Genomic DNA, 23785 nt, shown 5'->3' on the forward strand with positions numbered 1-23785 from the left:
GTGTGTGTGTGTGTGTGTGTGTGTGTGTGTGTGTGTGTGTGTGTGTGACTGAGGATAGTGGGGGAGGGAAAAGCGTGGACAGGATGTATTGTATGAGAAACAAATGAAATAATATAAAACGCTTAAAAATAATATGTTAAGGTTTCCTCCCTTTCTCTCTCTTTAAATAATGTGTCTTCCATCATTGACGTGATGCAGCATCTCAAAAATACTTTTGGTTTGTGAAAATGACAACATGTTCCATGTCAAAGGGAAGCAAAGTCTCATTAAGCTACAGAGACCAGATTTATTTGAGAATTCATAATAGAGTTTTCTTGTATTCTTTTAAGTGACATTTAATAATAGATAGCTCTATTTTGACAGGAGATCTTGTTAAAATCCCTTCAACTATAAAAATGTGTTAATAGAAAAATCTATGCATGATGATCTCATATCAAGGAACAATTTAAACATGATCCCTGATTTCAAAATGACATGCAAAATCCATTTGACGTGAATCACCAGACTTTAGTGAGTTTGTGTTTATAAACAGCTCAAGCTGTTTAGAATGTGATTATCACTGAACTAACCTGAGAAAAATCGTCCTCACTGAGGAGACAATGTATCCAAACACTGGAGGCACAGAGTTGAGGGAGTTCTAACAGTCCCTTCTTCTATATTCCTTTTCTCATGTAGCTAATATTCTGTCACATTGCAAAATCTAACTGGTGTTGAGCCTCCCTCTAACTTCACTCTTATATTAATATTTTGGTTTTATTACATTTTTAGGTAGACATAATTTTAGGTACTTTCAATAGTATCTGTGTGAAGTATCTATCAAGGGAAAACAATGTGTGAGCTGGTGCATACAGTATACTTGGAACCTTTATTTTATTTTATGCTCCCTCTCATGATCATGAACTAAACCTCTAAAACTAAGCAAGCACCCCAGTTAAATGCTTCCTTCTATAAATTGCCTTGGTCATGGTGTTTCTTCACAGAAATAGAACTAAGACAAACGGAAAGATAAACAGTGCTTGGTTCTCTAGAATACAGTTAAACTCATGGACTGAGTTGCTTTTTGAAACTCAAAACCGAACCAATGGCATAAGCTTCCTTGACACAGGTTGAGTCAAGTGTTCATTAAAATGTCGACCTTTCTGTCTTTCCCTCCTTGATGGTTCTTTAATAAGTTCTACCTAAAAGACTGGAGTAATATTGTAAAATTCTGGTCATATATCTAAGACTTACAGAACACTGATATCCAAAATTATTAATGCATGAATAATGCACTTACATAAAAGAATTCAATTATATACATTTCAAATAGACCTGCTAAAATGTTTCTGCTCAATTACAGTATTAAGGATCCTAAACTAACACTAAAATATTACTTCTTTAAAGAAAAATAATTACTTTAATTTGAATTCATTACAAATTTATACCCCAAATATAGTACTTTATTATTATATCTAACATATAAAAATTACAACAGATTATTATAATATAAGAAACTGTATCTTGTAATCTTTGTAACTAATGGCTATAAAAATAAAATACATCAGGAGTAGCTGATGAGACCTAATTGACTAGGATCAGAAGGAAGGAAAAGAAGACCTATCAGTGGACTTGGGGAGGGGCATGCGTGCAGAGGGTGGAGGAACTGAAGGATTGGGACAGGAGGAAGGAGGGAACTACAGGAGGGATACAAAGTGAATAAAATGTAATTAATAAAGAATTTTTAAAAAGAAAAAAATAAAACAAATGCAAGTATTTTGGAGTATGCACTTATTATTATTATTATTTTTTCATTTAGGAGATTTTGTTTGTCATTTCATCAGTGTCTAGCCTCTCTACTGTTGTGAATATTTGTTACATTTGCATCATAAATAAAGATGAAAAATTAACAGTATGAAGGCACCTGAAGTTAATTTCTAGTTATTTCATTTAACAGGAGACATCATAATATTAGTTCTGCTCAGTCACTTGTTTCAAGAGCTAGTCATTAACCCTTGCTTTGAAGAATCTGCCCATGATCAATGCAGGGTTTGTTTTTGTAACTGTTGTTTTATTTATTTAATTCCTTTTTTTTTTTTATAAATTACAGTTTATTCACTTTGTATCCCAGCTGTAGCACCCTTCCTCATCCCCCCCTAATCCTACTTTTCCTCCCTCAATTCCTCCCATGTCTCTCCTCAAGTTCACTAACAGGGGAGGTCCTCTTCCCCTTCCCTCTAACCCTAGCCTATCAAGTCTCATCAGGACTGGCTGCATTGTCTTCCTCTGTGGCCTGTAAGACTGCTCCCCCATCAGGGGGAGGTGATCAAAGAGCCAGCTACTGAGTTCATGTCAGAGACAGTCGCTCTTCCCCTTACTAGAGAATACACTCTTGGACACTGAACTGCCATGGGCTATATCTGTTCAGGGGTTTTAGGTTACCTCCATGCATAGTCCTTGGTTGGAGTATCAGTCTCAGAAAAGACCCCTGGGCTTGGTTTTTTTTTTTTTTTTTGTTGTTGTTGTTGTTTTGTTTTGTTTTTAGTTCTGTTGTTCTCCTTGTGGAGCTCCTTTCCCCTCCAGGTCTTTCTATCTCTCCCTTCTTTCACAAGATTCCCTGCACTCTGCCCAAAGTTTGACTATGAGGCTCACCATCTGCTTTGATACCTTGCTGGGTAGAGTCTTTCAAAGGTCCTCTGTGGTGGGCTCCTGTCCTATTCCCTGTTTTCTTCCTCTTCCAAAGTCTGTCTTGTTTACCTTTCAGAATGAGGATTGAGCACCTTACCTAGGGTCCTCCTTCTTGCTTAGCTTCTTTAGGTGTACAGGTGTTAGTATGATTATCCTATATTATATATCTACTGTATATAAATGAATATATACAGGGCTGGAGAGATGGCTCAGTGGTTAAGAGTGCTTGCTCTCTGCTCTTCCAGAGGATTGAGTTTCAATTCCCAGCACCACATGGCAGCTTACAACTGTTTATAACACTGATTCCAAGGATCTGACACCTTCACATCAACGCAGCTTTTTAAAACAGAATCTTTGCAAACAATCTCAAGCTGAGGACAAATCATTGAGGTATGACTTGGCCTAATATGACCAGTGCTCTTACAGAAGAAATGTGAACAGGAAGTGAGTGATTGAGGTGGTAGGGAGGGATTGAGAGAGAGAGAGAGAGAGAGAGAGAGAGAGAGAGAGAGTCATATAGAGAAGGAATGCAGGCAACATGTAAAGCTGTAGGATTAGCAAAAACAAAACAGCCAAAAAAGTTAGCAACCTCTTAACAATAAAGGAGGATTCCTCTCAGGCTCAGAGGGAACATGGCCTGGCTGACACTTGGACATCTGGTTGTCTAAATACCCTCATTTGTGATTTTCCATGTGGAAATCATTGGAGGCTGTTACCCACGCCAAACCAAATTAACTGGGCAAGCCTTTGTTTGATTTTTCGTAAGAGATATGAAGGGGGGAAAAAGCACTGTTGATATTACAGTCTGTTTGATAAAATTATATATGTAATCATTCCTAAATATTATGATGTCTAACTACATCAGAACCTTAAATCTGTATCCATGTGGCTCCAAATGGTATATGTGGGTGAAGACACTGCTGCCTGTCAGTAGCTTGGGTCAAAATTACTCTCTGCTTCCAACTTTTACATCTGATACTAAGTACTTATATGTAAAAACAGTTCATTTCTGGCTATTACAAAAAAAGCTGCTATGTACATGGTTGAGCAAATGTCCTTTTTGTGTACTTGAGCATATTTTGGATATATGCCTAGGAGTGGTATAGCTGGATCTTGAGGTAGCACTATTCCTAATTGTCTGAGAAAGCGCCAGATTGATTTCCAAAGTAGTTGTACAAGTTTACATTCCTACCAGCAATGGAGGAGGGTTCCCCCTTCTCCACATCCTCTCCAGCATGTGTTGTCACTTGAGCTTTTTACTTTAGCCATTCTAATGTGTGTAAGGTGAAATCTCTGGGTCACTTTGATTTGCATTTCCTGATGACTAAGGATGTGGAGCATTTCTTTCTTTTTCTTTCTTCTTTCTTTTCTTTCTTTCTTTCTTTCTTTCTTTCTTTCTTTCTTTTTTCTTTTTCTTTGTTTCTCTGCCATTCTATATTCCTCTATTGAGAATTCACTGTTTAGCTCTGTATCCCATTTTTTAGTTGGATTACTTGATTTGTTGCTTTTTGACTTCTTTAGTTCATTCGTAATAGCCAGAATCTAGAAACAACCCAGACGACCCTCAATGGAGAAAAGAATACAGAAAACAAGGAAATCATGAAATTTGCAGGCAAATGGTGGGATCTAGAAAAGATCATCCTGAGTGAGGTATCTCAGAAGCAGAAAGACACACATGGTATATACTCACTTATAAGTGGATAGTAGACATAATATAGAATAAACATACTAAAATTTGTACACCTAAAGAAGCTAAGCAAGAAGAAGGACCCTGGGTAAGATCATCAATCTGTATTCAGAAAGGCAAATGGGTTGACACTGGAAGAAGGAGAAAACAGGAAACAGAGGCCCTACCACAGAGGACCTCTGAAAGACTCTACCCAGCTGTGTATCAAAGCAGATGTTGAGACACATAACCAAACTTTGGGCAGAATGCAGGGAATGTTAGGAAAGAAAGGGAAGATAGTAAGACCTGGAAAGGACAGGAGCTCCACAAGGAGAAGAACATAACCAAAATATCTGGGCCCAAGGGTCTTTTTCTGAGACTGAAACTCCAAACAAGGACCGTTTATGGATATAACCTAGAACCCCTGCTTAGATGTAGCCCATGGCAGCTCAGTATCCAAGTGGGTTCCCTAGTAAGGTGAACAGGGACTGTCTCTGACATGAACTTAGTACCTGGCTCTTTGATCAGCTTTTGTTGAGTGGGGAGCAGCCTTACCAGGCCACAGAGGAGGATAATGCATCCAGTCCTGATGGGACCTGATAAGCTAGGGTCAGATGGAAGGGGAGGAGGACCTCCCCATCAGTGGACTTGGAAAGGGGAATGGGAAGAGATGAGGGAGGGAGGGTCAGATTGAGAGGGAATGAGCCAAGTACTGAGTTCACGTCAGAGACAGTCCCTGTTCCCCTTACTAGGACACCCACTTTGATACTGAGCTGCCATGGGCTACATCTGAGCAGAGGGCCTCTGAAAGGCTCTACCCAGCAATGTATCAAAGCAGATGCTAAGACTCTTAACAGAGTGCTACAGCTGGGATACAAATTAAATAAACTGTAATTAATATAAAAAATAAAAATTTAATTAAAAAAACAGTTCATTTTCTACCTCACCTCTTTTCCAATTCTGGCTACTTCCTGACTCAAGACTTTATTGGTTTTGAATAGAATTCAACAGTTTTGATGATATACGTGGATACATTCTGGCCTTGTGTTACCAAAGAACAAAGATATAATAAGCTGCTGTTCCTGTATTGCTCCTGATGTAATACATATTCCATCTCTCTTAACCTTAAACAATATTAAGAGGAACAATGCCTTTAAAGGATTAAATGAAAGGCCTCGGCCATATGTAAAATTCAGTATAATTCTAATTCACACTCAGATCAGCTGCTGCAAGACATAGACATTTTACTGCCCTACAAACCTGTTTTCACATTATCTAGTAAGAAATACACATGGGTGATAGTTCTTAAATATAATTCAGTTTTTTTGTGGTTTTAAAATTATTTCATATCATTAATGTTCAAATTCCTGACAGAAAGCAATCAAGGAAGCATTCTTAAATGCCATGGTCTTTCCATCATATCCCAAACACATGATAAAATCAAGTGTATGGGCACAGAAATATAACCCCATCAACATAGTAAATCTGAGGTCAGCCTGGTCTCCATGCGAATGTATTTCAAACAAAACAAAACAAAGAATAAAATTGATAGATAAATAAGTTAAAGGGGACTTGGGAAGAATACTTAACATATTTTATTTTCAAGTGACAAGGGAAACAGACTTTTAAAAGTACTTGTCATTAATCCTGATTACTTGAGTTTGATCCCTGCTAGGAGAGAAGTAATTCCTGTAAGTTGTTTTCTGCCCTCAACATAGGTGCTAATTAGTCACACACACACACACACACACACGCATGCACGCACGCACGCACATGCACACGCACACATACACCACACAAATGTAATATTAATAGAAGAAACAGAAAGAATTTGTGGAACAGTAATGAGGGTATTACTTTTGTCTCTTGAGGTCCAGCTCACCTATTCTCCGAGAACCCACACATTTCTTCATACAAAACTTTCTACTACTTTCCACTGACTAAGTTTTGCCTGCTCCTTTGATCCCACAAGAAAGAGAGTGTTGCTGCTAACAGTCACAGAAGAAACCAGCCTACTCCTCATTCTGGAGTTTAGGCTTCTATCAAAGATAACAGCATGAAGTATCTGCTCTCTTTCCTTTTGTACCAACTAAAGCAGTAACAGAATCATTACCACTCAACCATCATGAATGTTCTTTAGGGAGCTGAGACTCTTGGGTCTTCACCTCTAACCAAGGACAGGTGTCACATTTATAAGCCATTTCATGAAAAGCAGCAGCGGTACTATATTCTTTCACTATTGTGGGCCAGCATCAGCTTTGGATGTTTCCTCTCTATGTTCATCTAATTCTTTTTTCAATTAAATTCTTTTTTCAATTAAATTTTTATTTTTTATATTAATTGCAGTTTATTCACTTTGTATCCCAGCTATAGCCCCCTTCCTCATTCCCTCCCTATCCCACCCTCCCTCCTTCAGCTCCTCCCATTTCCCTCTCCAAGTCCACTGATAGGAGAGGTCCTCTTCCCCTTCCATCTGACCCTAGCTTATCAATTCTCATCAGGACTGGCTGTATTGTTCTCCTCTGTGACCTGGCAAGGCTGCTCCCACCTCAGCAGAGCGGGGTGGGGGGTGATCAAAGAGCCAAGTACTGAGTTCATGTCAGAGACAGTCCCTGTTCCCCTTACTAGGACACCCACTTTGATACTGAGCTGCCATGGGCTACATCTGAGCAGAGGGCCTCTGAAAGGCTCTACCCAGCAATGTATCAAAGCAGATGATGAGACTCTTAACCGAACTTTGGGTATAGTTCAGGGAATCTTATGAAAGAAGGGGGAGATAGTGGGACCTGGAGAGGACAGGAGCTCCACAAGGAGAGCAACAGAACCAAACAATCTGGGCCCAGGGTCTTTTCTGAGACTGATACTCCAACCAAGGACCGTTCATTTAATTCTTAAATTTTGGACCCTGACCATCATCAGACTGTATAAGCAAGCACACCCTGAGATACACTTGGACCCTGACCATCATCAGACTGTATAAGCAAGCACACCCTGAGATACAATTGGACCCTGACCATCATCAGACTGTATAAGCAAGCACACCCTGAGACACAATTGGACCCCGACCATCATCAGACTGTATAAGCAAGCACACACTGAGATACAATTTGACACTCCTACGGGGTCTCAGTACCTTTCAGGTGAGGGCTGTGCACCTGCATCCGTTGCAAGTGTAGATTTATTGGAACAAATTCTAACGTTTTCTCTCCTTTGCTGCTGCTGGACTTGAAAGAGGACCCTGGAAGGGTGAAGGTTGGAAATGATTACCAAACCAATAAGCAAACACATAAATATGTAGTGTGTGTGTGTTCAATGAAGCGTTTGGCAAAAATAGACTTCAGAAAGAAAAATAGTCATTCCTCACATATATTAATTTATTTATATTATTTGAAAAGTCCTTTAAGTTATTATTATGCTACTATAATAATATTGCTAAGCAGAGTATCACAGTTCATTCTTTCTTGCCTTAAATGCCAATATAAGAAAGGTAGGAGTTTTCTCTTTGGCTCTCCTATCTCTACAGCCAAAATTCCAATTGTTGTTTCCTTGGGACATTCATTAATGTAATTCAGTCTGGATAAGCAAAATTGCTGCTTCATACCTGTTTCCTTGGTAAGCTCTGTCAGGATATCTTGGTACATAGTCACCATTTGATCACAGTGAGTGAGGACATTTTTCCGCAGGTTGTCCCAGTGTGGGGAAAGATCACCAAGTTCTTTTATCTCCTGGTTTCTGTTAAGAATACAAGACAATGCAGCTACTTCTGATGAGAACTGATAGTCTAAGATCAGAAAGAAGGAGAGGAGGACCTCCCCTATCAGTGGACTTGGGGAGGGGCATGCATGCAGAAAGAGAAGGAAGGGTGGGATCGGGAGGGGAGGAGGGTGGGGCTTATGGGGGGATACAAAATGAATAAAGTGTAATTAATAATGAAAAAAGAATACAAGACGATAGAGTATTTTTTTCTTTATTTTTTACAGTCAGAACTATTAACTGGGACTATCAAGTGAATAACAAATTATTATAATGTCCTTCTGAGTTTACCAGCTTAAAATAAAAGTACAAAAAGTTTAGACTATACAAATATCAAAAAGTTAACTTTTTTGATGACATAGCACAGATAGAGGACTTCAGCACATTTTCTTTGGCATTCATTTCTCTCAAGGTCGATTTCAATACCCTGCATGCATATATGTTATCTCAGCTTTACCCAAAGGAATATCTAATCTGTCACTTGTGTTTAAATTATTAACTTTTATCCAAATTCTAGCCTTTAGCCAAGTTAATTTAAATAATCAGATTGCATTTTAAAAGTGATAATGATGAATTTTTGGGTATACTGCTTAGCTGGGTCTCTTCCTCATTCCTGTGACCTTTTGCTGGTCACGTTTTCATGATGCAATAACCAGCAATAATGAGCTGCTTTCACTATTTTGTCCATGAAACACGCTAAATAGCAAGTTAATAATTCATGAGATGCGTATATTTTAAGTGTAAGAATATTTGGTGGTGTATAAAACTGACTTGTTTTCTGGTGTTTGCTGTTGCCTTTATTTTGTTTCAGTGGGATTGTGATGAAGTCCTCCTCTTCTTTCTTCTGAAGTCTTTAAAATCTTTGCCAATATTAATCTCATCCTCAGCCTTCCCAATAGCTTTCATGACACAACATTCATTTGAAAAGGAATTAATCAGTAGAAAATGAGAGTAAAAAGCTTATGATAAAAAGGCAGGTGGTGAGAGGACTATAGAGAGACGGTTTTTTTGTTTTTTTAAAGAAAAGGAGTCATTTTCTCTGACCTCAAATTGTAGGATATTAAAATTGAGTACAAAAGAACGACAAAACAATCAAATGACTCTAGAAAGCCAAACCTAGAAGAATCAAGACAAGTAGGTTGGATATGAGCTAGAGAACTGCATGGTACATCAACCTAATAAATAAGGTTCCAGGCTTTGCTATAAACATACAGTTCTATATGAGTAATAGCACTTAGTATTCCTATATAATACTAATAGATGCACGTTTATGATTTATGATGCCCTTAAGTCTTTTTTAGGAATACCAATTAAGGAAAAAAAGGAAAGACAAGTGTAACTGAACTTCATATGGGATGATTCCAAGTATATGCACACATGCCAAGAACTGAGATGTTTCTTCAAACACGGTGAGAGAAGTTTAGCATTCTATGAGAAGTGACTTAAGATAAACTGACAGCATTCCATGGAAGATGCTATTAAACTTATTAAATTTCTCCAAAATGCCACAATCTATACAGAGAAACATATAGATGGCCCTGTGTGCTCTAAAGGTGACACTGACAGGCACACATACAGAAGCATCAACATATGATTATGTCAACCTGAGAAAAGTTGAAATAATAGGATGAGACCAGAGGATGAAACCATTAGGCATTTCAGTGAACACCAGTTGCTCTAGGTTAAAAAAAATGACTGAAATAAAGTAATTAAAATACACGTTAAGGTAGATTTTTAAAAGAGTTTAATTGAAGTGGAAGTTTTGGTTTCTTTGAAGACTCAGTTTTGTCATGTGATGTTTTACTGTGAGCTCTCTTGTTTGAGGGGGCTTGACCTGGGCTAACTGTGAACATCCATGGTGGACCCTGAGGAGATGAAATAAATAGAGGGATTTCCATATATCCCACACACAATGAGGGATCACTTTTTAGATCAACATCTTTGCTCTGATCTTCATGCTTCCACACTTGACTTTGCAGAGAAATGTTCCAGAGAACTTCTTGGGGCAGTCCAACTGAATCTTGTGGCTTTTGCTGATTTGTTTTTGTTGATTAATGTTGCTGCATGGTGTTGGTCTTTGGACTGGACTGCTGGTATCTTGACAACTGAGTTTGGTTATCCCCTAAAGATTCATCGACCCTAATCAGCAAGAAGACTATAAAAAGATCTACAGTCCTTTTCCCTACTAATCTCCTATCTAAGGTTGGGAGGTTGGAAGGGAGGTAAAGGTGTTTAAGAACCCTAAATAGTCCTGATGAGACCTGATAAGCTAGGGTCAGATGGAAGGGGAGGAAGACCTCACCTTATGAGTGGACTTGGAGAGGTGCAGGGAGGAGATAAGGTAGGAAGGGTGGGATTGGGAGGAAATGAGGGAGGGGGCTCCATCTGGGATACAAAGTGAATAAACTGTAATTAATATAAAAAAATAAAAAATTAATTAAAAAAGAAAAAAAGAATCCTAAATAAAGTAGGTTTGGTGAAAAAATCTAAGCCTACATTTAATGGGCAACAGAAATAAGTAAGCCTCACAATCAGGAGGTCAAGGGATATTTGAACTCCATTTTCAGTATTGTTCTGATATTGTAATTTATTACTAAGTGAGCAAAGTTTCCAAGTTCAAACACCTTATTCTATCATATTCTATGTCCTATTGGTTAAGTCGTGCTCCAGCATACTAATTTTCTACAATTCTCTACTTGTATAATACATTGCCTGGTAAGTTAACACCAGAGAGGAAAATTTCTTAGGTAAAAATAAAACATTCAACAACAACAAAAATACTCCTCTGTTTCTTGCCTGTAAGAAGAGATGGCTGCATGCCCTGCTGAGGAGCCTACCATGGTAGATGTCATTTGGAGTATGCTAAAGCCTGAGCTTCCTCACAAGGAGAGCTGATATAGCCAGTGATAAGGGAAGATAAGCTCACAATTTTTACATTATTCAGGCTCACTAATGAGCAAGAGGTCAAGGCCAAACAGGAACATGAACTTAAACTCAACAAATACAGGAAAGCAAATAAACTTGGCCCATGACTAGGAACTACTTACACAACCACACTCACACAAACACACACACATGCACACACATACACACTGTCATCATAGATGCTATTAGCATGTAAAGTAATGTATTTCCTATTTACAAGAAGTTCAGGTGAACATTTGTTCACCTACGAAGAGGACATTTCAATTGAAGAATTGCCTTGTTCAGACTGGCATATGCCCATGTCTATGAAAGTTTGTTTTGACTGATGATTGATATGGAGATACCAGCCCACTGTGGGTGCCACTTTCTCTAAACAATTGGGCCAGGCTCTTTAAGAAAGGTAGCTGGATTTGATCCAGGGAGTGACCGACTAAGCAGCATTCTCCCATGGTTTCTTTTGAAGTTCCTGGTTGAGCTTCTGCCCTGACCCCCATCAATGCTGAATGTGTGCTGGAAGGGCTGGAAGCCAAATAAACCATTTGCTGCCCAAACTGATTTTGATGAGAGTGTTTATACTGCAGCAACAGAAAGCAAACTAGAACAGGGTTTATTGCAAACTCTTGGACATAAATAAGGAAGATGCATTCTTAATGTTATAGAATGATAAAGTTAGTTCAAAGCACAAATATTCATACATACAGATCAAAACATTATGCTTTGATTCTGTTTGCACACATGTAATATTCCAATATCCCTTGTTGTTTGTGTGGCAACAATGAGATGTACATAGAAATTGGGCAACAATCTCTGCTGGCTAGTGCTTGTCTTTCCAAGTATTAGAACAGCTATCATTGTCAAAACATCATAAAGACTATTCAAGTTATTTATTATCAGAATAAATCCACTCCATTACTAGATAAAACCAACCTTTAGCACACAGAATGTCACAGCAGGAAGGAAGCGCAGAAAATAATCTAAAATCTTGCTTGACCAATGGACAGGCTTAGGTAAAAGTGATGGGTCATCTCAGGCACTAAAGAGTCCATAAAGCCATAGACTACAGCCCCATAGCCAAACTTGCTTCACATCATACATTTATCCACTATACAACAGAATCTAAGCAATAAAGTAATTCATAAATGTCAAGCAAATAAAGTGTGCTAAATGAACAAATATGGAATGAGTGGCATTTATAACCTGGATTATTCACCTTCCAAACTGCATTTGTCAATGTCCATGTACTATAAAGAACATGCACATGTGGAAAAGAATGGAGACAAGGCTGTGAGGCCTCAATGCTACACAAAGAACTATGGGCAATTTAGGAAACCTGAGATGGAAGAGATAGCCCTCCAGGAAAGAGCACACCAATTGGTGGCCCAATGCCAAATGATTTTCCCTAAATGCATATATACGTGTAATATTATGCAGACTGAACAGGTTATATTTAGGAATATGTATACACACACACACACATATAAAATAGCAATTAATGAGAAAGGTGAGCATGAATTTGAAGGGGAGTTGGGAGGCATGTATGGGAGGACTGAGAGGGAGGAAAAGAAAGAGAGAAATATTTTAATTAAAGTACATTCTGCAAAAAAAATTAAAAAAGAATAAACCTGAACATGGAATAAGTTTTACCCTGGGAAATTTGTCTGTCTATGATTTTATCAGTGCAAAGTAAATGAAATTACATAAAATGTAATCAAATAAATAACACTATTAGTATTGTGGGACTTTGCGTCCTCAACTCTCTAAGCCACTTCATGGATTAATAACTGCCTGACGTTACTGTTGTCATTAAATAATGATGTATGTTTTACTAAGTTTCTGAAGAAAATGACAAATGGCATGAATTATGTAACTCCATTTTTAATTCACAGAAATAAAATTGAAATAATCCTTTCCCATCTATCTACAACTTGTCACTCACAGTATTTAAGGTTTCTACATCGAAAGCTCTGCCTTTACAGGTATTCCAAGTTAAACACACAATCTAAGGACTGCAGGTTAGAATCTATATTACAGCCGAAGGGGCAGAAAGCCTGTAAAGATGCATGGTTCTGGAGGACTGCTATGAAATAGCATCTCTGTGCATGATGGGACGGTGCTCTCATGAGCTTCCAGCATGTGTGTGTGCTTATCCCAGACCCGCCCAGAGAAAGCCAGCTGATATCCCAGCAGAGGTGGGAAGTAACTCTTGAGCCCCACACACTTTCTGATAAGCTATTGACAACTGTTTGTCTGTCTAAGGAGCTGGCCCTTTGCTTGCCTATGCTGCAGGATATGGCCACTACACCTGAGAGCATACGCACAGCACAAGGTGAAAGCAGCGAATGACAACGATTTAAAAGAGATAAAAAAATGAAACGTCAAAGACATGACATAAGAGGAGTCTGTGAGGGTTCAGGAGGCGCTGGAGGTGTGTGCTGGGTAAGATCTAGGTATATTATATTCGTGTATAAAGTTTTCAAGAAAATAATAAAAATAAAACATTACAATCTATCTTTCAGTCAAGCTGTGCTTCTTTAATAACACAATAATTCTTCCCAGAGAATCACTGCCCTGCCAAGCACAGGCTCATGGCCTCACCGTACTTCTCTCATGAGCATTCTACACCTTACAGAATCTTCTAGCCTGTTTCCAACTCCACCTGGCCCCCTAGAAAACAGAAGGTGAACAGAAGATGCTGAGAATACGCTGGATGTTAAAATATTAATAAGCACAAGCCCTTCACACAGTGTAGAGTTTTTATCACTCACCGCCATCTGTCCCCTTTTTCCTTGATAGCAGCAAATCTTAAAAAAATAATGCAATGTAAATCTGCAGAAGAGACGGGTATGCTCAGCCTTGCTGCACATACAGCTGAAGCTCTCTCATTCTGGGCATCCCATGTGTGAAGAGTGACAGTCTTCATGTTGGATGAATTATTAAGCATATCCTCTGCAACAGCTCTGTGAAGTACCCACTAACCTCTTTCTGTGTGTCCAGTTTTGTCTTCCCTTTTCTAAATATGTTAAAAACACAAGAGTTTCCCTGTCGGTAGAAATGTGGATTCCTTGAAGTCACTGAAGTCCTCTGAACCTCGCACAACACAGAATAACTTACCATCTCTACCCCATGCGCAAAGTACAAACCCCAATGAATAACATGAAAACAGATTCAAAATAAAATGAGACTATGAAGAATGAAAGTAAATAATTAAACATAGAATGAGCTATGAAAGAGAAAGAGCTCATAGAATCTTGATGAAAACCAACCAAACCTGCTTCCTATGTTTCATCTAAAATACATAAAGCTTGTATGAGTGCTCGGTTGGTAAATGGGGTTAAGACCATGTCTCTTACGCCTTGGGGCTATTGTTAACAAATGGATGAAGAAAGAACACTGATCCAAGAAGTCCAAGTGCATGGGCAGCTCCCGACCCTTCCCCTTTACCTGCCTACCTCCTCCCATGAAGCTGTTCCATCATCTATTCTACATTTCTGTCTGCATAATACTTAAGAGGCCAATGGTGGAAAAAGCAAATTAGCTTTGGAAATGGAAGAATCAAGAGAGACACATCTGGAATATAAGTAGTTCAGCCCCTTCCATGGCCTCTTATTCCTCAATACTATTTTCACAAAGTCTTTCAAGTCTTCAGTGTAAAAATGGCTATAGAGAAGTCCAACATTTTTTTTTTCAGTTTTAAAAAAAATATATTTATTTTTTTTATAAATTAGTTTATTCACTTTGTAGCCCAGCTGTATCTCCTTCCATCATCCCTTCCAAATCCCATGCTCTCTCCTTCATCTCTTCCCATCCCCCTCTCCAAGTCCACTGATGGGGAGGTCCTCCTCACCTTTCCTCTGACCCTAGCCTATCAGGTTTCATCAGGACTGGCAGCATTGTCTTCCTCTGTGGACTGCTAAGGCTGCTCCCCCATCAAGGATGTGATCAAAGAGCCAGCCAATGAGTTCATGTCAGAGACAACCCCTGTTCCCATCAGTAAGGAACACACTTGGACAATGAGCTGCCAAGTTTCCATAGGCTACATCTGTGCATGGGGTTGTAGGTTATAGACATGTATGGTCCTTGGTTGGAGTATCAATCTCAGGAAAGACCCTGGGCCAGATTTTTTGGTTCTGTTGCTCTCCTTGTGAGAGTTCCTGTCCCCTCCAGATCTTTCTACCTCATCCTTCTTTAATATGATTCCCTGCACTCTGCCCAAAGTTTGGCTATGAGTCTCAGCATCTGCTTTCATACCTTGCTGGGTAAAGTCTTTCAAAGGCCTTTTTGTGGTAAACTCTTGCCCCATTCTGTTTTCTCCCTGTTCTGATGTCCATCCCATTTGCCTTTCTGAGTGAGGATTGATCATCTTACCCAGGGTCCTATTTCTTGCGTAGCTTCTTTGGGTGTACAGATTTTATGATGATTATCTTACATGTGTATAATATCCCCCTATAAGTGAGTGTATACCATGTGTGTCTTTCTGGTTCTGGAATACCTCACTCAGGATGATCTTTTCTAGTTCTGACCATTTGCCTGCAAATTTAATGATTTTCTTGTTTTTAATTGCTGAGTAGTATTCCATTGTGTAAATGTACCACAATTTCTGTATCCGTTCTTCAACTGGGGGACATCTGGGTTGTTTCCAGATTCTGGCTATTATAAATAAACCTGCTACAAAAATGGTTTAGCAAATGTCCTTGTTGTGTACTTGAGCATACTTTGGATTTATGCCTAGGAGTGGTTTAGCTGGATCTTGAGGAAGTACTATTTCTAATTATCTGAGAAAGTGCCAGATTGATTTCCAAAATGGTTGTACAATTTTACATTCCCACCAGCAATGGAGGAGGGTTCCCCTTTCTCCACATCCTCTCTAGCACGTATTGTCACTTGAGTTTTTTATCTTAGCCATTCTGATGGGTGTAGGGTAGAATCTCAAGGTCGTTTTGATTTGCATTTCCCTGATGACTAAGGAAGTTGAGGATTTCTTTAAGTGTTTCTCTGCCATTCAATATTCTTCTAATGAGAATTCTCTGTTTAGCTCTGTACCCCATTTTTAAGTTGGAGTACTTGGCTTGTTGGTGTTTAACTTCCTAAATTCTTTATATATTTTGGATATTAGTCCTCTGTCAGATACAGGGTTGGGGAAGATCCTTTCCCAGTCTGTAGGCTGTCCTTTTGTTCTGACCTGGGAAGCCCCTACAGCAGCCTGCTGCAGTCCCTGCCCTGCCACAGCTGCCGGCCTTGGAGGCCCTTACTGCCACTGCTTCTGTTGTCTCAGTCAAGGAGCACAGATGCTCCTGCTTGAGGCAACCAGTGCCGCCTCTGCTGAGCAGAGAGGCCCATGTTTGGGGCACGGGATAGTGCAGGGCAGTTGAATATTTGCCACTCTCATTCCCAGAGATGGCCACAGTCACCTGAATCCAAACTGACCCAGCTCATGGGTTGTCCCCTCTCGCCCAGGAAGCCTCAATGTTCTGGCTTCAGCTGCCCCTTCAGTCACCAATTATGGAATTCAGATCCTGTGCCCCTCAGATATGGTGCACACTGGTCGCTACCATCTTGGACTTCCCCCAACATTTTTTTCATATGCACAGAAAATTTAATTCCCAAGCCAAGACATCATTTGTGAACATACCCACAATAATAATTTTTCAATGGGTTTATAAATTTTAAAAATCTATGAAATTATGTAAAGCAATTATTGCAACAAGTATCTGAGACTAACAGTTAATTTCGCTACAAGAAAGTAGTGAGACCAAACAGTATGATGAAAATTTATAAACCAAAGATGATGGCTGAGTAATAGAGACAGTAAGAAAATATTTGAAATTGTGACTATTGAAGTAAATAGAAATATTTTCCCTCAATGAGCTCTATAAAACTATTTTGTGAAGTAAAAATAGCTACACAATCTAAACGGAGTGCTTTGGTAGTTAGAATATCATAAAACGACCTGTGGGAGTGCATGGGTGGGAAGTTTAACAGCCAAGCTGTTTTCATTCACTAAGCAAGATTAGATCTTAAATCACACCCAGAAGAAGTCACAAAAAATTGTCTGTGGGGAAAAAGTTAAATACTAAATGGCCAGTGAAGAGCAGAGCACATAAATTATTGGTGGGTGGCTTCAATTTCATAGAGTGGTTGGGTCATAGCTTAAAACCAAGCGGAGTTCAATCAGCTGTCAGGTTTCACAGTGCGTTCAGTCCACAATTGAAAATGTATTTTAACTGCTATAGATATAACAATTTATCCCCAAATTACAGGTTTCCTTTTTTAATGTGCATTTTATAAATGACTGTGTAGTTAGTGCTGTAATTGATAAGCCTCTATTTCACAGAAAATGATGGAATTTTCTGAGTGGTCATTCACTCTGGTTTTCACTTGACATTAAAATAAGTGGTTTCTCTACACGCAATAAGGTTTCAATTTATATGCAAAGACTGGAAACTAGAACACAGTTATTTCAGGATTTAGTTGTAATCACAGAATCTGCTTGTATGTGATAAACAGTGGGATTGAATAATTTAATTTTAGGTAACTGCATTAGAAAAAAATGAGGAGCAATCAGCAAGCCTTGTTCCAGGCTAAGAGTCTATTTGGTACTCTTGATAAAGGTGAATTGGTGTTTGCATCTAAGCAATGACTTGCACTTGTTACTGTTAAAAGTCAGGAAACAGGAACAGCAACTACTTCTTAATATCTTAAACTCATGCTGCAGATGTGAATCACATTCTGTAACATTTTCTCTCAACCCTTCTGTCCCCTGCAAATTTGTTCAGGAGTCATGAAAAGCACAAGCTGAATACAGACTGAGAGATCAAGGGACAGTGTGAGCCCTTTGCTCATCTTCTCACCTTCCTCTCCTGGCTTCCTGAACACACAGTCTTTTCTGCTGTCTATTCAAATTCCATAGCTGCTCTGGGACTGCAGGAATTACCCAGGTACATTTAGAAGGTCTGTGCAATCCAGGAGCCTTTCACAGATTGCTACATTGTATTTGGCTGGCTGACAAGGTCTCAAGACCTCCTTGCTAGTCTTTTTTTGCTGTTTTGTTTGGTATTCAGAGTTAACCTGGTGTAAAATATATCTAATCATTTGAATCTTACCACAAGATCCAGAATGCAGTGTCATGTGGTTGCAGTAACCAAACTGAGGATTTAATTACGCTAGGCACATTTTAATGTCTCCGCAGCCCCACAGCCAAAGTACTATGTAACATAAACACTCCAGAACATTTTTCTATCCTTGAAAGGCCTCTTGGGTGATGCTGTTCTAGACAACAGTCAAGAGCATGACACAGAGGTCAACTGGCATCCTTAGTGCCCCACTGAGGATAAGGCAGAATTGGGATGTGTAAACAAGGCTCAGGGGTGTAAATTCTATTTACCTTCTCTTACTTCCCAGTGAGAACTACTTTTTTTCTATTCTTTCCAGAATGGAAAGAAACAATTAAAATCTCCCGCGGGGGGACTCATTTGGATAATATCAAGCTCCAAAAGAAGCTATTAAATACTCTCCCAAGTGCATTTGATATATAGTCTTGGCTGTATCAGCTGATAGAAAGTAAAATAATACAGAAAAAGAAGTTCATGCTATAGATTTAACGAACATCATATGGGGCATTTTCTCTGCCTGCTACTGCTCTGAGCAGCTGATGCATCCAACCTTCATTGCCTGCGACCTATTGACAGAGAGACAATTAACAAGTTCATTCTCGTCTCACAAATGAGGAAACCAAGACCCGGGGAAGTCCAGGAATCCGCGTGATCACCTACAGGTAAGAAGCTGAGCTGGCATTGTTCCCAGACAGTTTAGTTTTGGAGCCACTAAAGGCTAGCTAGAGCTGCATAATAAAATATCCTACTCTGGATGGCTTACCAGTGGGAATGCTGTTGTAGAGACTTCTGAAGGCTGCAAATCCAAGATCGCAATCATTAGCAGTTTGGGTTCCCTTATGCATGTCCCTGTGCATTATCCCTATTGAACCGTATCATTGCTTTTACTCTGTGTATACATACCCTTGATCTCTCTTTTTTTATGTCCACATTTCTGTTTACATGGACATTGGTGAAAATAGATGAGGGCTAATAAGAAGCTAAGTGTTTCTTGGCCACTCAGCTATCTCTAAAAGTCCTACCTCCATGCAATGAGGTCACAATCCACACAGAGCTTGTGTTTTAACTAATATTCTATGCTGTAATGACTTAGAGCTTAGATTTATTCCCAAAGGCCATGTGCTAAAAGTTGGTCATCAGCTGTGTATACATTGGGAGATAGTTGGAATATTTAGGAAATGAGGCTAAGTGGGAGAAATTTAGATGCTGGATTTTCCCCTTTATCCTTCCTTTTCTGGCCACCAAAAGGGAAATAGATGTCTTCTGCCATGCGTTCCTTCTATGATATACTGTGCTGCCAAAGGACCACAGCATGAATGACTGAGTACTGAAACAGTGGATTTTCAGTCAAACTAAATGTTTTCTGGCCTATGTGTTTGAAACTGAGTCCTGTATCACAGCCTGGCCTATGTAGACAAGGGTGGCTTTGACTTCTGATTCTCCAGCTTCTACTGAGTAATGGAATTACAGATGTGAGCCACCATGTCTGGTTTATGTGGTGTTAAGGACTGAACTCGACATTCTGGGCAAGCATCCAACTGAATGAGCTACATCCCAGGCCAGCGTATTTTTATCTGAGGTTTGTTGTTGTTGTTGTTCTTGTTTTTCATAGTGATACAAAGAATACTAACATACATGGAGACTATGAAAAATACAATACAATGTCTGTCTGTCTCTATTGTTCTATTCCCACCTCCATCCTTCCTTCTCTCTCTCATGTCTACTTTCTGTCTCTCCCTCCCTCTCTTCTTCTCTCATCTTGAGTCTATCCATCTAGGTAAAATATATGTGGAATAGCACATGAATAAAAAGTATTATGTCAGCCTTCACTCCAGTGGACAGGAGAAGAGAGCTATGCTATTCTATGTCTTATTTACAAAGAGTAGAACAAATGGTTAGCCCTGAAAACTTACATATGAGTCACATTATATAGACAGAGTAGATTATGTTTAGGATTAAATATGTATATGCATATACATATACATATAGAATAACAATGAAAAAGAAGGTCACGGATTTGAAAGAAGGCAGAGGTGGGTATCTGGGAGGGTTTTGAAGGAGGAGGGGAAGGAGAGGAATGTTGTGGTTACATTATAATTTCAAAAATAAAAATTACAGATTCAAGCTGCTAATTACTTTGGGTCAGTCCTTTCAGACTGTCTAATGTCTAATCTGACAGCTACTTTGTCTAATGTCTAATCTGACAGCTACTAGCCTCAAGTAGACATGGGAAAACTTAAATGGAACTCAAGTTATTTGCATGAAATTTTAATTATAATAAATTTAAACAAGGTTAGAGACTCACAAGTTGCAAGTGATAGCTAATGCGGTTTTAGTGCTGGAGTAGGTGAACAGTAGAAAATGAGTAGAGGAGGCAGGCACTGAGGCCTTCAGACAGTCCAATACATCAGCTGCACCCTTAAGCAGCGCGTCACTGCACTTACAGATGAAGCAGAAGGCAGTTTGCAGCTGTCATACCAACCTCTACGAATAGTTATAATGTTTCTCAGGAAACAAGGTAATATTATTAACTAACTTGATATATACTGACTTCATATATATACTTTAGTGCTATCTTTAGCACTAAAGTACAGAACTGTCAACAAAAAAATCTGGTGTTTTTCCTTTTATATTTCAGAATACCTGAGACCCAGTAATGAGTCTGAAGTCTGATTGCTATTCCTCAATCTGTATCTCAGCTCCAACCATGCAGCCTCCTGGATAGAAAGTGGGTTCATTTTTTATCACTGGGTATTTATGACACAGTATATTTATGTTGGTAATGACGTGTACTTGGCTGTTAACCCTAATTGGACAAACACACACACAATGCTCATTTTGTGCATCAAAAACTACTGACTTTCTGCTGTGGTAAGAAAAAAATAGTAGCAACATGCACCATGTGGCTGCTGTGTCCGTTATTGTTATGTCAAGGCAAAGAATCTCAATACATCAAAGACGTGTGTCTCCACATCAGCTGTATGGTATCTGTTGATCATTTTACACATGTATACGTATTAGTTCCGTTTTTGCACTTGAAAGAAACTGAAGATTCAGCAATGTCATGTTACTTATTCATCATCACTGTGCAAATATGGAAGTCAGGGAATAACTTGCAGAGTTGGATCTTTCCTTCCACCATGTGAGACCCAGGAATCAAACGTAGGTCATCGGGTAGAGCAGCAAGTGCCTTTTTATCTGATGAGCATCATTTCAGTTTAGTACACACAATTTTGTGTTCACAGCACACTCTCTCAGCCACAATAACTTTAAATAAAGAATCTTGGCATAATAGGAGTGTAGCAGCAGCTCAATGCTACTGCACTTGCCTCGCATGCAGAAGCTCTGGTTTTGAGCCACAGAACTTCAGAAAAGCTAAGTAAAACAAAACAAAACAACAACAACAACAAAAAACATAAAACAAACAAACAAAAATGACAGGACAGAATCCTGACACATCGAAGCAAAGTACGCTTCTTTGTGAATTTGACCCTATTCATTCCTGTGAAAGAATTTTAATATCCAAACAGTAAAATAAAACCCATATTTCATTGCCAGCTTGATGACAAGGTACTCTACAAGACCTGCTCTCAGTAAAGGATTGCAAGGATGTATAACAATGAACTTAATGTTTGAATCCACATGCTTGAATCATGTGTTATGGCACATGAAAAAGTCAAACTGGTGCTAACCTGGAAGCTTCTTTGCTATTTTTGAAGTTTTGGTAGTAATAGAAAGTTCTATGCATGTTATTGGGAGAAATGTCATCAGCTATCAGACTGTGATCCCTGTGGGTAACAGTAAGAACAGGCTAGCAAGATAAGGCCACTGGTGTAATAGCAGCACCAATGTTATGGAGTAACCAATCACTTTCTTACTGAATTTAAGTTTTACTCCAAAAGACATAATTTGTGCCTGGTCTGTTAACTGGTCCAAAGTTCATGGCTGTTTAGTTCCTAGGCCATAGGGGAGTATCTAGCTCTATTTCTTATTCTGCTAAATAGACATAGCATAAAGCAGCCTTTGCTAAGTTTTTATCTTTATTCACATAGGTTAGTGCATCTCTCAATACTCATCAGAAAATTTTTTTTGTTGGCAGAAGATGGCCTTTAATACAGAGACTCACCGAGTGTCAACCCCCAGAGAATCAGAGTACATTGAGTGTTCAGCTCTAAATATAATATAGATGTATATTATATTCATATACAATATATTATATATTAATTACAGCAACCGGGGCTACATGTACAGACTTGAACATAATTTAGACAGCCAATTCCCAGAATGAATGGGAGTGGAACTCATGAAGTCCTATCCTATCTAAGGAACTACTGACAGTTGAAGGCTTCTGGAGGAGACAGTCAGTGTTCTTTAAGCATGTGGGCGCTGAGGGGCTAACAGTGCTCCAGCAGATGGTTCCGTTCCCATACACACAGGACTTACACAACACAGCACATACAGGCGGTACTGAAAGGAGTCAGTGACTTCTAGAAAAAGGGGTTTAGAATTCCAAGGGAGTTTTAGCAAAATATATTATATGCATGCATGAGATTTTCAAACAAAAATTTAAAATTAATAAAAAGTTAAAATTTTTCTAGTTTATAATCATTAAAAAGTATTCCAGCTCTCTAAGACTCATCAGCAAACTGTAAACAATTATGCCAACAAGGGAAAATTTTCTGTAAAAGTAATTTATGTAAAATTATCAGTATTCAATGAACATTAACTATGACTACAATGAATGAATTATTGGCAGTAATAGTGCAAGTTTTGTTGAAGCGAATTTTATCATGTAAGAAGAAAAAGTTGAGGTAGTTACTGAATAAACCACGTGACTGTCCTTAATATTATTTACCGTCATTCACCTAGCACATGTTCAAATTTTGGAAATTGAGATACCCCCCAGAAGTCTATTCTTTCCAAGGGAAAGTCAGTGGAATTTTTTGTATTTAAAACTTGTGGTTTTAAACTCTGCTGCAGTTTTCTACAATACTTTTTCAATGTGTGTCTGTAAGTTTTCTCTGCACAATACAAGGAAACATGCATATCTGTAAAATAGAAAATTTAAAGAGTGGCTTTAAGCTCATGTTTATGACACATTCTTATCCTAGGTTGAACTTCATAATATTATATCGCCAAAAAATTCTCTACTCTTTGCTCAAAAATATTAATGATAAAATTTGTATTAAAAAAAAGAGTGAGATCATGGGGAAAAGAGACAAGAAGTGATATAACAGTGAATTTCTTCTGGAGAGTTACTTTGGCTATTGTATAAAATTCATATACAGTAAAATATGTCCTGTTTTTTAAATGTCATTTTATGGTATAGGAATTTAAAAGTGTCTCAATAAAGATACTAGATAGCCACAGGAGTTCCATCTCAATATATAAATCTAATACTACATTAGACTCAACACAAAATTTATAGCTTTCATGGAACTTAGACCATATAGGCACAACTATTCTGTGCTTCACAAACTTTGAAATAGTGTGAAATCTAAAGAAAACACACAATATAAAGAAAATATGTGATAACACTAAAGTATACTGTAAAAAATTTTATTCTAGTAGTTTGTGGAAACGTATGTAACTTCTATGCACTCAACCAAGGTAGAGTAACTATAAACACAATGAAACACACACACACACACACACACACACACACACA

General features: G+C 38.6%; 1 protein-coding gene across 1 annotated transcript in view; it reads right to left on the reverse strand.

The window, feature by feature from the left end:
- Inpp4b (inositol polyphosphate-4-phosphatase type II B) overlaps window positions 1-23785 on the reverse strand; it is a 672431-nt gene that overhangs the window by 145438 nt on the left and 503208 nt on the right. The window contains exons 10-11 of the mRNA XM_055609049.1: window positions 7932-8062; window positions 7464-7568 (exon numbers count right to left, since the gene is read on the reverse strand). Of these exons, the coding sequence (XP_055465024.1) occupies window positions 7464-7568; window positions 7932-8062 (236 nt within the window). The remainder of the gene's footprint in view (window positions 1-7463; window positions 7569-7931; window positions 8063-23785) is intronic.

This window comes from Psammomys obesus, unplaced genomic scaffold, assembly GCF_907164565.1.
Source record: "Psammomys obesus unplaced genomic scaffold, mPsaObe1.curated_primary_1811, whole genome shotgun sequence".
In the NCBI taxonomy this organism is placed as follows: domain Eukaryota; kingdom Metazoa; phylum Chordata; class Mammalia; order Rodentia; family Muridae; genus Psammomys; species Psammomys obesus.